Source organism: Mustela nivalis (assembly GCF_964662115.1).
Source record: "Mustela nivalis genome assembly, chromosome: 7".
Classification (NCBI taxonomy): domain Eukaryota; kingdom Metazoa; phylum Chordata; class Mammalia; order Carnivora; family Mustelidae; genus Mustela; species Mustela nivalis.
In genome coordinates, this window is record NC_139026.1 from 107,051,236 (window position 1) to 107,065,184 (window position 13,949).

Sequence of the window (13,949 nt, forward strand, 5' to 3'; positions counted from 1 at the left end):
TTCCCGGGGAAGGGGGTGTGTCAGTGAGGGTCGTGTCCCACGAGAGAAGGGCTCCCCCCACACACACCCCAGAGTCCAGCTGCCAGCCCTCCACCTGAGCCTCTCTTTCAAGACACATAGCGATGCCGGGGTCTACACTGATCGGTGCTCGCACCGCTCCTGCCTTCCTCTTAGACTTTACTGCAGAGCGTGGGGGAGGGTCTGCAGACAGCTGCTGCCCTGCACAGGCACAGAGAGTGAGCCCGACAGCAGAGGCAGATGGCCCTTGCTGGTCCTCCTTTCTCCCCCACGACAGTGTTTCTTCTCCATACATCACGTTGCCAAACTCTGTCCCAATCCAGCATAGGGAGGCTGGAGAAGCCCTTCCTCCAGACAGTTAGGATGCCTAGCGTTCGCCAACCACTGCTGGATAAAGACCTTCCTCAGGTTATCTCACAGGATCCTCAGATCAGCCCTGAGGGTCTGTCTGGCCATTATCCTCAGGCGCAGAACAGGCTCAACCAGTTCAGAGTCTTGCCCCAGGTCTTAGAGTGGTAAAAAAGAAAGCGAGGGCTGACCCCCAGGCATTCTGGTCAGTGATAACAATGGAAAAGTCCAGCCCCGATGTTTATTAAGTACTGTTCTAGGTGCTTGGGAGCGTGAGTGGACGGAGTCCCTAGGGTGCATGGCACTTCCTGTTCCAGACTTCCTCTGTGGAAGGCCTTTACCTACATCATTCCGTTTCATCTTCCCAGCATCCCACAGCCCTGAGCAGCTCTATTAGAGCCCTGCTGTGCAAGGGGGGAGGGGCGATGTACCCAAAGACCCAGAGCTGGATCCCAGCAGCTTTCACCCCTAAAACTACACAGGAGGCCGCCAGCCTCAAGTCCTGCCCCTCTCCCACAGTGTCTGTGGGGCATACGTGGATCAGTAAGACAACAGAGCATGCTGGGAAGACTCGGGCTCAAGGTTGGGTTCAAATTCAGATCTTATTTATTTGCCATGGGACATTGCCGGGGACAGAATTGTGACGGCTCAGAATTCATACGTTGAAGTCCTAAACCCCAATGGGACTATATTTGGAGATAGGGCTTTGAGCAGGTAATTAAGGTTAAATGAGGTCAGAAAGATGGGATCCTAATCCAAGAGGATTAGTAGAGAAGAGAGAGATCTCTCTCTATAAGCAGCACCTAGAAAAGGCCATATGAGCACCCAGTGGGGCGGCTGCTGTCTGTCATCAGGGAAGGGGGTCTTCACCAACTTTAAACTGGTCAGCCCCTTCTGGTCGGACTCCCGGCCTCCAGAACTGTGAGCGATAGGAATACACTCCGGTGTTGAAGCCGCCCGGCTGTGGGATTTTATCACGGCAGCCTGAGCAGACTGAAACATTAGCCAAATCCCTTAATCTCACCGAGCCTCGTGTTTTGGGTACAGTCAAAAGGAGCGTCAAAACCTGTTAAGAATGGGGGGCGCCGAGTGGCTCAGTTGGTTAAGCATCTGAATCTTCATTCCAGCTCAGGTTGTGAACTTGGGGTTATGGGATCGAGCCCCATGTCAGGCTCCATACTCACCTCCCTCTGCCCACCCCACGACTCACGCTTACTCTTTCTCTCTCTCTCTCAAATAAATAAACAATTTTTTAAAGCCCCTTAAGAATTAAAGATGAACGTTTGGGAAAATAGCAGTTTCTGACCCACACTTGGTGCTTAGCTACTGTGTGTAGCTCTTTGAGGGGAATAAGTTAGTTTTCTATCCCTATAGCACCAGCTTTAAGACGGGATCATGGCCCAGTAAGAATTGTGCAGAAAACCAAGCTTACCGTTACTGTGCACACAGCAGCCTATTTTCTCTTCTATTTTATGGCATTTTGCTCTGTTTTTGATGCAGGCTACAACCCACCAAATTTATGTCCCAGCCCTAATAGGCTACATGGCAAAGTTTCAAATCCTAAAGCAGTTGGATGGCGTGAACGGCCCCTACCTCCTCCCTGACAGGTACAGGAAGCAGGTGCTTGTCGGTGGTCACGAGCCAGGCCTGGAGGTTTCAACCAGACTTTAAACGCAGTCTCCCTGCCTCCCAGTCAACCGTGCCATGCCTGCACAATTTGAAGGTCATGAATCAGTCTACACTTTGCGTTGATTCTTACAACCACTCTTTACCATCTCCATCCTGTTTCGTAGAGGTGAAAGCGAGGCTCATGTGGTTGGCAGAATCCTATGTCATGTCTGGGGTTTCTGACTCAAAGTCCGGTGCTCTTCCCCTCTGTGGAGACCACTGACCAATAATCACAGCCATAGACTCGCTGCTCTGATGCTTACTTGGAATCAAGAATGTCCCCAAGGTTCAAGGTTGAACCTGAATCAGGATGTTCGCAGGGTGTGGGCATCCAGACACGCAGACTATGAAAAATCTAAGGAAGACTTAGGAGACACCACAGTGGTGCCTGAGCTCAGTCCCACCTCGGTTTCCCCGGCCCCCAACGCTCAACCTACACCTGATCCCCCATCCTTCACTGTTCCCTGATCCCTCACTCCACCCCACCCCACCCCTTGATTTCGATTAACCCAGTATTGACAGGAACCATCTCCCTGGGCAGGGGAGCCCCCCTTGGATACAGCTCTGGGTCAGGAACCAAAAACACCAACACTTTCATGCCCCCTCCCTGACCCTAAAAAGAAAATGAGATCCGGCTCCCCTCTGTGGTGCCTAGGGAATGCTTTTCTTCCCTCCCATTTCCTGCACGGCTCTTTACAGCTCCCATCACCCTTGCAAATGTTGTTCCCTAATTTATTATTTTAATTAGCTGCTTGGCTGTGTTAATAATCAAAACTTTCCCAGCCTCCCAGGAGCTATGCCAGGCTCTAGGAGAATGGCGGGAAGAGCTGGTACTTCCCTTGGAGAGCAGTGGGGCTTGGCCTCCAGGGAACCCCCGGGATCCCTTAAGGGGGACAAGTCCAACCAGGAGACAGAGACGGTGGAGGACTTGTGACGCCACTGTGGCGGTAGGGCTGACTTGAGGACATCTCTCTAAGACTCCCATGGGGAGGCTAGGAAGGAAGAGCCTCGCTGGATTTCCTGCCGAGGGAAGAAGGCCCTGGACTCCTTACCGCCATCCCCCCGACGGGGCCTCCGCCTGCCTCTCAGGACATGTCATCTGTGACAGAACAAGGCCCACGGCTGGTTCTTCTACGGCTCCCCTTCTTAAGATGCTGAAGTCACAGGACCCCCGTGTGGGGGGGAGGGCATCCCTCTCCTCTCTGCTGTCTGGGTCTGCTGGGGGCCAGGCTCATATGGCGGGGTGGGGATGCACATTTGGTCTGCGTGGGCCATTGTGGGTGAGACCTGTCCAAGCAGGAAGCCTGCGACGACAGCCCTGGGCAAGGTGGCTTGTTTGGTGAACAGAGTTTGCACGAATCAGCAGCCCAGCTGGTAACACAGGCACTGAACTGGCCCGTAGGGTTCTTGAGTTCTAGTCCCTGCTTGGCCCCTGGCTGGTTACAGGACCTTGGAAAGTCACCTCTCTCTGGGTCTTTGTTTCTTCATCCAGAATATAGAAGGGGCCAGACTTGATTCTTCCCTCTTTTCCTCCCTCCTTCTTGAGGGAGCTACCAGGCACTACCCTGCATAGGGCCCTGCTGAGGACACTAAGATGAGTAAGATCTCACCCAGCGGCTAACAGGGAGCTAGACAAAGGGACAAATACAACAGTACGCCGTGACACGCATCCTTCTAGAGACTGATGCAAGGCGGGGAAGCCATGGGGAGGACATGATGATCCTTAAGACGGAGGGCAGGTTCCCTGCAGGTTCTGAGCTGGGTTTGGAGGAGGAACGGGTTCCCTCCTAGCTCCAACCCTCAGTAAATCCCCTGACCTCTGCTCTTGTCATAGAGGTAGATTGCTTTGGGGAGAGAGGGAAAGTAGTGCCGTGACTTCTTTTCCCAAGGACTCTTTAAAGCCCAAGAGCCAAGAAAAGAATGCCTTGAAGCCGTAAGTGGCACCACAAGCCTAGCCTTGAAGATTCAACCCAAACAGAATTGGCATTCAGGCCACATAGGGAGTGTGGAGAAATGGGGGGAGCTGGGAGAAATGCTGGCCCGGCCCTGGGGGGTGTTGGTCATTGATCCAGCTCAGGCCGGCTAGGGAGGCAGGCTGGAGTTTGGGCTGGATGCTTTGGGGGCTAGGGAGCCAGGGGCAGCTTGTTGGTGGGGTTGCCTGTGGCTCAGCATTGGAAGCAGGACACACTTACCTCTGGGTTGAACAAGGGCTGGGAAGCCGGTGACACAGGCATGGGGAGGCAGGGAGCCAAAGCCGGACAGTGCCTGGAGCCGGATCAGGAGGACGGCAGGGGGTCCACACACCACGGTCACTGGGGGGCAGAGTACGGAGTCCCCAGAGTCATCTGAGCAGACGGTGGTGCCACTGATGAGGTTGACCAAAGGAGAAGGAGCTCCCAGTGGCGGCTCTAAATGGGCAAATACCCATTTAGCTCCAAAACCTTTCCAGGCCAGTGTGGAGCTGGGCAGCTAGGAGGTGCCTGGCAAACACATACAGAAGTGAACTGCATGGCCCCCCTGCGTGTTCCTGCCTCCCCTTGTCAGGGGCTTCCTTCTCACTGAAGGCAGGGGACTCTGGCCTGGGAGACTCTTCCTTATTGAGAGCCCTGCCACCCTGGTCCCTGCTTCTCCACCACCCCCCAAACTGGTCCTGCCCCCAGATCCCAGCGCAGAAACCCTTCAGTAGCCTGACAAAGAAAACCCTGCAATTACTTTTATATTCTCTGCCTGCTTTTTAGGGTTTGGGGGAGAGAGGTTGCTTCTGCCGGCTGTCTGTCGAGGCCCAGCCGTGTGTAGCAGCTCAGGCTAACCCTTCTCCTGGCAATGCTTCTCTTCTATAGTTTGGAAGTTCCTAAAACTGCGAGGCGTGGGTGACCTGACCTGCGCCTCCGGGACCACCGGGGTCCTCGTTAGCAAGAAGGCCAGCTTCACCCTCTGCGGGGCTTTCTGGCTAATCGGCTACAGGCTCTGGTTTTGAAAAATAGAGTTAATATTCCACAGTTTCTGTAAAGAACCTAATACCGTTGAATCAACTATATGCAAACGGCAGTTGAAAAAGCTCACTGGGGTCAGGTCTCTCTCCATGACCCTTCAGTCGTCCTCGCGGCTCCCCTTCCACTGCTCTTCCTGCTGATCTGGGCAGTCTCCACACCGCTAGGGTGAAAGCCTTGAGCCGCTGGTCCAGAAGCATCTTGCTGGAGGAATGTTGGCGGAAGGTCATCTGCCCATACTAACAGTGATATTTTACCCACATGGAAGAGACCTTGGAGATATTCTCAACCTGCAGCATCATTTTACAGATGAAGGAACTGAGGCTTAGCCGAGTGAAGTGTCTAGTACCCAGTTGCATGGCGAGGCAGGGGCATAGCCAGGGCTGGAACCTAGGCCCGCTGACTTCTACCTCCCCGTCCGCCTCTGGTGACCCGTTCCAACATTTAGCAGCTTTCACTCTTCCTGTCCGGATGCAAGATTGTTTTCTAAAGAGCTGATGGAGACCGAAGGAAGAAACCCCCGGAGGACTTGAACCCCTCTTGTTCCTGCTGGCAAATCCCTCTCCGTGTCCCGTGCAGACACGAACTTCTCCACCCAATGTGACATCCCAGGGAAGGTGTGCTGTCCCCAGTGACATCAGATCGAGTATGGATGTGTCCTCTGGACCTCAGTCAGGGCAGTGGGTCCCTTCAGATCACTTCCAGACCCTCCCTCATGGCTGGGGGCCCTGCTGCCACCCTGCTGACTCATGGGCTCTCCCTGATTTGCAAGATTCCAGCCCTTCCTGTGACTGGCAAGAAACAGCTCCATTAGTGGGATCAATACTGCTCCTCTCCTGGGGCTGCATTTCTTATGCGCCCCCCACCACCTCCTATCGCTGGGAGCCCCATGGGTTGTGTTGTTTTTTTCCTTTTCTCCTAATAGGACTTTCATCCCTTTGGACTGGGAACTCTGCTCCTCACTACCCTAGCTTCCACCTCAAAGGACCTACCAAAGCAAACAGCCTCACCCAGACAGGGAAAGTTTGACGGAGTTCAAGTCCAGAACAAGCGTCAAGAGCTATCCAGGCAGCTACACCCAGGGCAGGGGCCCTGAAGCTTCCAAGAAGCAAGAGATTCACAGATGAATCTCTGTGAGATTCATCACTGCACCACCTCCTGGTGGGGAGGGGCAGGGCACTCTGACCCCCCATTAAATAGGGAACCCACACGGTCGTTCTCTGGAGCCACCCGGGAACTTCATAAAATAGTCACGCACGGACCCTCCTCCCAGAAATCCCGCTTGGCCCAGGGTTGGGTTTCAGGGAACTCCTAGCGGACTGTGTAGCCAGGCTGAGAAGGCAGCCTTAGAGACCCGTCGACACCAGGGCTCACTGCATGCTATAGGATTAGACTTCAAGCCCCAAACCTGAATACATTATTTAACATGGCTTATCGTTTCTCTGGCCAGAGTGTCCAAAGCTTTTTATCAGATTTTCAGTGGTTCCAAGTCCCTCAACGGGTGTCCCCACTCAAGCCCACACATGCCCAGATGGGGCATCCTGAATCTGATTCTCCGCCTATGGGGTTGACAAACCTAATGGATAATGGATCATGTGTATATTTCTGTAAAGAGATACATCCATTAAAAGATCAATGCAAAGTGGTCACATTGACTGTTTCGTGCCTCTCGAAATCTCTTCCTGGCACTCTCATGTGCCTTTGATTAATAAAAAATGAGAAATGAATTATTATTTAATTAATGCACTGTATTTGGTAGGCAAAAGCCTTCAAAATATAAGATCCGCAGGAAAAAGTAATCAAAGGAGCCCTTGGTGGTTGTAGGCTGGGCATCACGAGTCTGATACAGCCCCTTTATTGGGGAGATGAGGAAACTGACTCTCTTAAGCCACATAGTTAGCTCTGCCAAGTTGGGACTCTCACCCAAGCCTTTCAGCCACACTGGGGGGAGGGGGCACAGAAAGAACCCGTGTAGGCTTTCTTCTGGAAAGCCTCACTTGACACAGTGCCCCTGAGCCAGACTCAGGAACTCCCTCCCTGGTCATGAAGGCTGTACAGGCCAGAAAGACCCTACACTCACAGAGAATTTCAAAATAAAATAAAATTTTAAAAAATCTATCATAGTCCAGGATTTCACTAAAATACCGCCAACTGTGAGATATAATGCCGTTGTTTTCTGCACTACCAAGAAAACATGCGACCAAGTATATTCGTAAGATGCATCTCCATTGTAGAGATGTTAAAGTGAGGGAGGGAGGGCTTTGGCAGAGGGGTGGGGGGACATGTGCATCCTGGAATTGAAGAAACAAGCACCTTAGTCTCTCCCATTCCTTTTGGAGTGGCGTGGCTGTGTGATGTCTTTCTACCTGTTTATCTCACCTGATGGAGGTGCTGAGGGGGACAAAGAGCACTTGGAAGAAAATCAATTTTAAGAGTGAAGTGAGTAGCACACCAGACCCAGCCCAACCTGTGGAATCAGAGGACAGAGTCCTCCGTCGACCTTCAGAAAACCTGGCTTTGAATCTCAATTCTGAAGCTTTCTCAGGGTGTTAACGTGAGCACCTTCTTCTTTGCAAACCTCAGTTTCTTCATCTGCCAGATGGAGCTACGTGCTCCCCACCCCCACCCTCCTCCCCCACACACAGAACTGCCGCAAGACTCAGAAGAGAGTGTGCCCTGGCCATGGTGAGAGCCGCAACCCCCTTCTACTCACTCAGCTGACATCTGTGAGTGCCGAGAACAGACACCGTGAAATGACAGGGTGGGTTACAGAGTCACTCTGGGATGGACGGAAGCCCTAGCAGGATGAGCATCCATAGACCAAGCCAGGCGGCACAGGGCAGGGGCATGGGGGGGGGGGGGGCTTCTGTAGCGTGGGACACACCCAAGGCAGATTCCCTATCCGTCTGTGGAAGAGAACCCACTTCTAAGTGAGGCAGGGAGACTGGGGGCCAGACAGAAGTTTGCCTTCCCAGGAGCAGAAGGCAGAGATGGTCAGAGGTCCCAGGAGTCCTGCCCCCCACCAAGACCCTGGGTAGACACCCTAATACCACCCCATCCCGTCTGGCACCTTGAGGACACACACACACACACATACACACACACACACGCTTCTGCTGAGCGTACAAGTCACAGAAAGGGTATTCAGCCTCCGTGCAGAAAGAACCGGGTGACAGAGCCACCCCAGCTCTGTGTCCCAGATAACCTTCCTCGGGAGCCAGTGGCCTGACCTGCCAGTCAGCCGTGCCCTGTCCCTGCCTCCTTCTCGAAACTGGAAAAAAATGGGATCATTAACTAGGAAGAAATCTCTCCCAGTCTTGCTGCCCCAGACTGACTCCAGCTGGTGCAGCGTGTGTCCGTTCAGGGTAGAGGGAGAGAGTGTGGCTCTGAGTCCGCGTCCTGGCCCTGCCGCAGCCCCAAACGGCCCCTAACTAGAGGCAGGAACTCGAGCAGCTGGCCTTCCCTTGGTGGGCCCCAGTTTTGTCATCTGAAGATGAGAAGGGACACAAGGAGAAGCCCCAGTATGCTCCGTCCATGGGCAAACAAACATAAGGCTGAAATGGGGCGCATATGAACACACCCTACTGGGAAACAGGGGCCAGTCCAAGGAGCTCCAGGAGAGGAAGGGGGTCGTGTCTCATGGGGATGCAATAGCATCCCAGTAAGAAGTACCACAATTGGGAGTCAGCCTTGGATTCAAAATCTGGTCCTGCATCTTGCTCAGGTGTGTGACTAAGGACAAGTCTCCTAACTTCTCCATGCCTCAATTTCCTCATCTGTGAAGTGTGTGACCAAACTATCCTCTCAGGCTCTTTGAAAGACCAGATGAGGTGGAACGTGGTGGGCGCTCTGTCGATGGCCGCTGTGGGCCCACAGCGGCCACCTGCCCTGACCTGGACTTCCCTGCAGGTGGGCGGGGCGGCCGTCATGGCCGTGGGCGTCTGGACCCTGGTAGAGAAGAGCGGCTACCTCAGCGTCCTGGCCTCCAGCACCTTCGCTGCATCCGCCTACATCCTCATCTTCGCCGGGGCTCTGGTTATGGTGACAGGCTTCCTGGGCTTCGGCGCCGTCATCCGGGAGGACAGGAGCTGCCTCTCCACGGTGAGTGCCTTGCTGGAGCCCCCAGCCCTCCCCCTGCCCCCTGTCAGGTTCCTATATTGAGAACCGCCCCTCCCCCCACATTCACACACAGTAGAGGTCCCTGGAATCAAGGCCTCAGGAAAGCCAGAGAGGGACAGTCACCCTCAGGTCTGATGGTGGTAACAGTCTCCAGATTCTTAACACCTAAGCCAGACTTGGTGGCCCCTTGACTCAACCTTTCCACTTACCTCCTCCTCCTCCTGCTCCTCCTCCTCCTCCTTTTCCTCCTTCCAGATTTTATTATGGTGCTTTTCAAAGATATGCAGAAATGAATGTGATAATGAAGCCCCCGTCCATCACCCAGACTCAACAGCTACCATCTTCTGGTTCGTTTCTTCCCTCCCTCCTTCCTACCTCTCCCCCGCTGGCTCCCAGACAGCGAGTGGTCTGTAATATTTCAATGCGTCCCCCTAAAATGGAAGGGCCCTTCTTTAGAAAACATGCCAACATCATGATCACACCTAAGAACAATTACCAGTCGATCCCTAATATCATGAAGTAATCAGGCAGTTTCAAATTTCCCTTTTTCTTTCTTCCCTTCCTCTTTTCTTTTTTCAGTTTGTTTGAATCGAAACCTAAATTAGGCCCATGTATTAAGAATCCCTTTCAGTCTCTCAGCTACACCACCTTTGTGTGTGTGTTTGTGTGTGTGTGTGTGTGTGTCTCTCTCTCTCAATGTTTGCAGTTTATTTGTTGAAGGAACCAGGTCATCTGTCCTATGGATTTTTTGATTATATCCTTGTGACATTGTTTAACGTATTCTCCTGGCAGTTGAATCTAGAAGCTTGATCAGACACAGATTTGATTATCGGGGCAAGAGGATGTCATGGGTGATGCGTGGGCGGCACTGGCTCCTTGAAGCTGGGAAGACTGTCCATCCATAGCCGGTTCATCGTGTCCAGAAAGGAAGCCAGGGCAGAACTGGTCGGGGCAGAAGGCAGACCCACTCCCTTGCACCCATGCACTGTTGGCCACACCAGGCTCCATGGCAGCTAGGTGACATCTCCCCCCTTTAATCTCCTCCCAAGGACCAAGCCCATTGGGGTCAGGAGAGGCTACAGAACATGTGGAATTAGCAGGGAAGGGTCAGAGCCAGGACAAGTCTGAGTGTCCCTGAGAAATCAGGTTGAGCTTGCATGGAATCAGGTCACAGGAAGGAACCTTGAAGGCTGTGCTCTCCCCACCCCGCTTCCCTGTACCCTTTGCTCATCCAACCAGGGGAGCTGGAGGCAGCCGATGGGCTGTCCCCAGAAGCCTCTCTCACCGGTGGTGACCTAGTTTTTAAACTCTGGCTATAAAAGCACCTGTGTTCGGGCTCAGTAGGATGGCTCTCCCCTGCCTAGAAAAAATTCTTTGATTCTGCTCTGAGAGCTAGCCCAGAGCCAAGGTGCAGCTCACAGGGACAGCGGCACACCAGTGGGGGGAAGTCCCACAGGGACCCAACCACCAGCGCGTGGGCTTTGACGTGCACTGTCCTAACAGCAGTGGGACAGGTGTGCCCCGGGCCACCCCCACACCAGCAGCCAGCCCTCACGTGGCCCGGCATGCGTCCTTGCGAGCCTGAAGGACATCCTGATCTGATCGGCATCAGCTGAGTGGAGTCACTGGGCAGGTGGAAAGGGTCAGTGGAGAAGCTTCTGCCCTGATGGGGACTGAGGCATACGAGGACCAGTGCTTTCGGGCCCAGAGAGATCCTGATGCCTCCATTCTCTGTGGGTCTGCCTTTCCTCTGCTCAGCCCTGACCCTTTAGCATCTGGGGCCTTGAGCTTGGCCTCGGGCTTCACGGAGGTGAGCCGAGGAGCCGTGTGATCACCAACTGCCCCTTCCTTCCACGAGCCAATCTTACCGTGGAAGAAACAGAACTCACCTCTCCAGCCCAGGAAGGAAGGCAGAAATGCTCACTGGGGAACCTTCCTTCTCACTCAGAGCTGTCTGTCCTGGCTCTGTCCTCACAATAGAGCCCTGGGATGCTACAGTCCCTCGTGAGCTCAACACGAGGCCTTGTTCTAAACACGGATACCTCTAGCCCTGTTCTTCCTCACCCAGCCCGGCAACATACTTGCTCTCACGGTGTGCATTTGAGGGGAGGAAGCCGGCCGGCAGGGAGCTTAAGCAATTTCCCAGAGGCCATACTGCTAGGGGCAGTTGGGTCTGTCTCCTGGCCCAGAGCTCCCATCCCCCACCCCGGACCACCCTCCCCAGCCTGCCTGCCTCCAGGGGGCATTACGTACCCTACCATGCCCATGAGCCAGCTGGCCCCAGAGGTGTGGAGGGAGTAAGTGCCAGAGCTGAACTGTGAAGCCCAGTTGGTTAGAATTGCCAACGAGAATACACACCCCAGGGAGGCCTGGCAGGTTGGGGGGCAGGGGGGCAGGAGGCCGAGTGGGTAACGTGGGCAGAGGGTGCGCCGTTCTCCGTATCTGCGATGTCAGTGCAGAGCAGCTGCTCTCAGGGACCTGGGTGGGGACAAGAGGGAGGTCTCTGCAGGGCCTAGCCAGAATACTAGGGCAGAAGACCAGGGGTGGGGGCGGGGGCACCTAGAAGTTCCTTGCACTTATTAGCTCATTACAGTATGACAAAGCAGTGTGTGTCAGAACATAACCCATGTAGAAAGGAACTTGAGGGCCATTAGCTCCAATGCTCCATAGACATTCTAGTCCAAAGACACTGGGCTGGAGAGTGTGGGTCACCCAGGCATTAATGGGGGTGCTCAGTGTTCTCGGCTTCTGTGGAGCCCAGTTCAATCATAACAGCTCTTCCCCTTGGCAGTCTTGAACTTCAGAAGGAAAGTCTAAGCGTCACTAACGGGCAGCCTTCTGCTCTGTGAGCCACACGTCACGGCCCCCTCTCCCTTACTCCCATCCTGTAGCATTCATGAGCAAGGCCTGCCTGCCCTCCAAGCCCAGCCGTTAAGATAACTGATGTCTCCAGCGTCCGGTCCCAGCCTGCCTGGGGGGACCACACTCTGTACCCAGGGCTGTGCCGGGAAGATATGGGGACTTCTGGAAGGCCAGGGCCTCGGGCTTGCTTGCATGGCAGTGCACCTCTACCTCTCAGCTCTCCCTTCTGAGCTTCAGAGGGTCAACAAACTAGAGGCCTTCTCATCCCCCTGGGCCTTGAGGCAGGGCTGGGGGCACAGGGGCTGGTGCTAGATGCCCTCTTTCTTCTCAGCCCCACCTCAGCCCCCTCCCCGCCCCTGCTCTCGCTTCCAGAACTGATCCAACGCCTCTGGCCTCTGTGGTCCAATGTCACTAACCAGACACATCACCGGCTTGGAAGCCAGGGCAGGGAAGAGTGCCCATGCACAGCTGCCGGCCCAGGGGTCTGGGGGCAGTAGGCTAGCAAAGAGCAACCTTGAAGCCCGGAATCTTCTCCCTTTGATCCACCCCCCCACACACACACACACACAAAAGAACCAAAGGCAGAACCATCCTGAGAACAGAAACACAGGTGAAGCTGTGGTTCTGAGTCACCCCCATCCTGGCCCCTGAGCCCCCGAATCATTGAGCCCTTTACTGTTTCCCCATGAAGGTGGCTAAGACAAGTAGAAAAATTCCAAGCCAGGTTCTCAATCGGGGCCAAGCGATGTGGCTAAGGTAGTCTGAAAGGGTTCTGCGGTTCCTGGAGGCCCCTTGCTGCTCTCATTTCTCCCCACTCCTCGTCTAACTTCCCTTTGAAATCTTTCCTCAGCTAAAGGCTGAAGGCAACTCCAGAGGAGGAATGCTGTGAGTCTGGCTTTGCACAAAGTGGTCCCCAAAGAGGAAAGGAAAACATGAAAGACCAGCCAGCCTAGTGATGTGCGTCCAGCCGGGATCAGGCGGAGGGTGAGGCTGGACATCCAACAAGAATGAGCCAAGGTGGGACCGGGTGGGGCTGTCCGGCTCACATGGCGTAGTGACATCCCGCCCCAGTCCAAGCCCTTCCTCCTAGCATATCTGCAGCTCCTAAAGTCCCTTTCCCAAGAGGGAAGCGTTCATCAGGGACAGGAAATCTGCAGAGGGGAAAGGGAATGGGATTTAAATTATTCACACCAGATCTTCTGTTTTAGCAAAAGCTGCATGCGGGACCCAGATAATTCAGGCCATCTAGGCCTAAGGCTGGTGACCAGGACGGACGCCACCCTGATTGGAAGGGATATTTTTAGAGTTTTGAATACGGGCTCTGAAAACTTTTATGAAGATGATGATGTATAGTTTGGGCTAAACTGGGTCCTCATCATGGGCTCTTTTATATTGAGGGGATGGATTAGAACAGAAGAAGTGCTAGAACCAATTTCTGATAATGAGGAGACCCCAGATGGCAGCACTTCCATCCAGTACATCCAGAGCTGGTTCATCAGGGCAAGGAAGTCTAGAATCAAGGACTGTGGTTCAAAAGTGAGTTGAAGCAGAGCTTGCCCAACTTACTCTGGCACTGGGAAAAGTCACTCGGCCAGTTCTGGCCATCTTGGGATCCCTGTCTTTTGCTGGGGGTAAGGTATGACGAGAATGAGAGCGTGTTCTAAGGAGGAAACGAGTCACCACATTATATAAAGATCATCAAATGCGGCTATAATTATCATTTACATCACCATCACCATGACCAAGCTCCTTTGAGAAGGAACCTAAATAAATGGAGTTATTCTTAGGGCCAGCCCTCCCAGGTCCCCACAGCTTGGGCAGGACCATGTCCTTGATGGAAGCTGGTCGTGGAGGAAGGACCCCGCCGCCCCGGAAGGGCTGGGGGTTGCCCGCATCTCCCCATCGCTCGTTTCTCAGCCTCACCTTACTTTGTCAGTGTCCATC

At 53.9% G+C, this 13,949-nt stretch overlaps 1 protein-coding gene across 2 annotated transcripts in view; it reads left to right on the top strand.

Moving 5' to 3' along the window:
• Nucleotides 1-13,949, top strand: part of TSPAN11 (tetraspanin 11) — a 66,938-nt gene that overhangs the window by 26,699 nt on the left and 26,290 nt on the right. For both annotated transcript variants that reach the window (XM_082738133.1, XM_082738132.1), the window contains exon 3: nucleotides 8,934-9,125. In XM_082738133.1, the coding sequence (XP_082594259.1) occupies nucleotides 8,934-9,125 (192 nt within the window). The remainder of the gene's footprint in view (nucleotides 1-8,933; nucleotides 9,126-13,949) is intronic.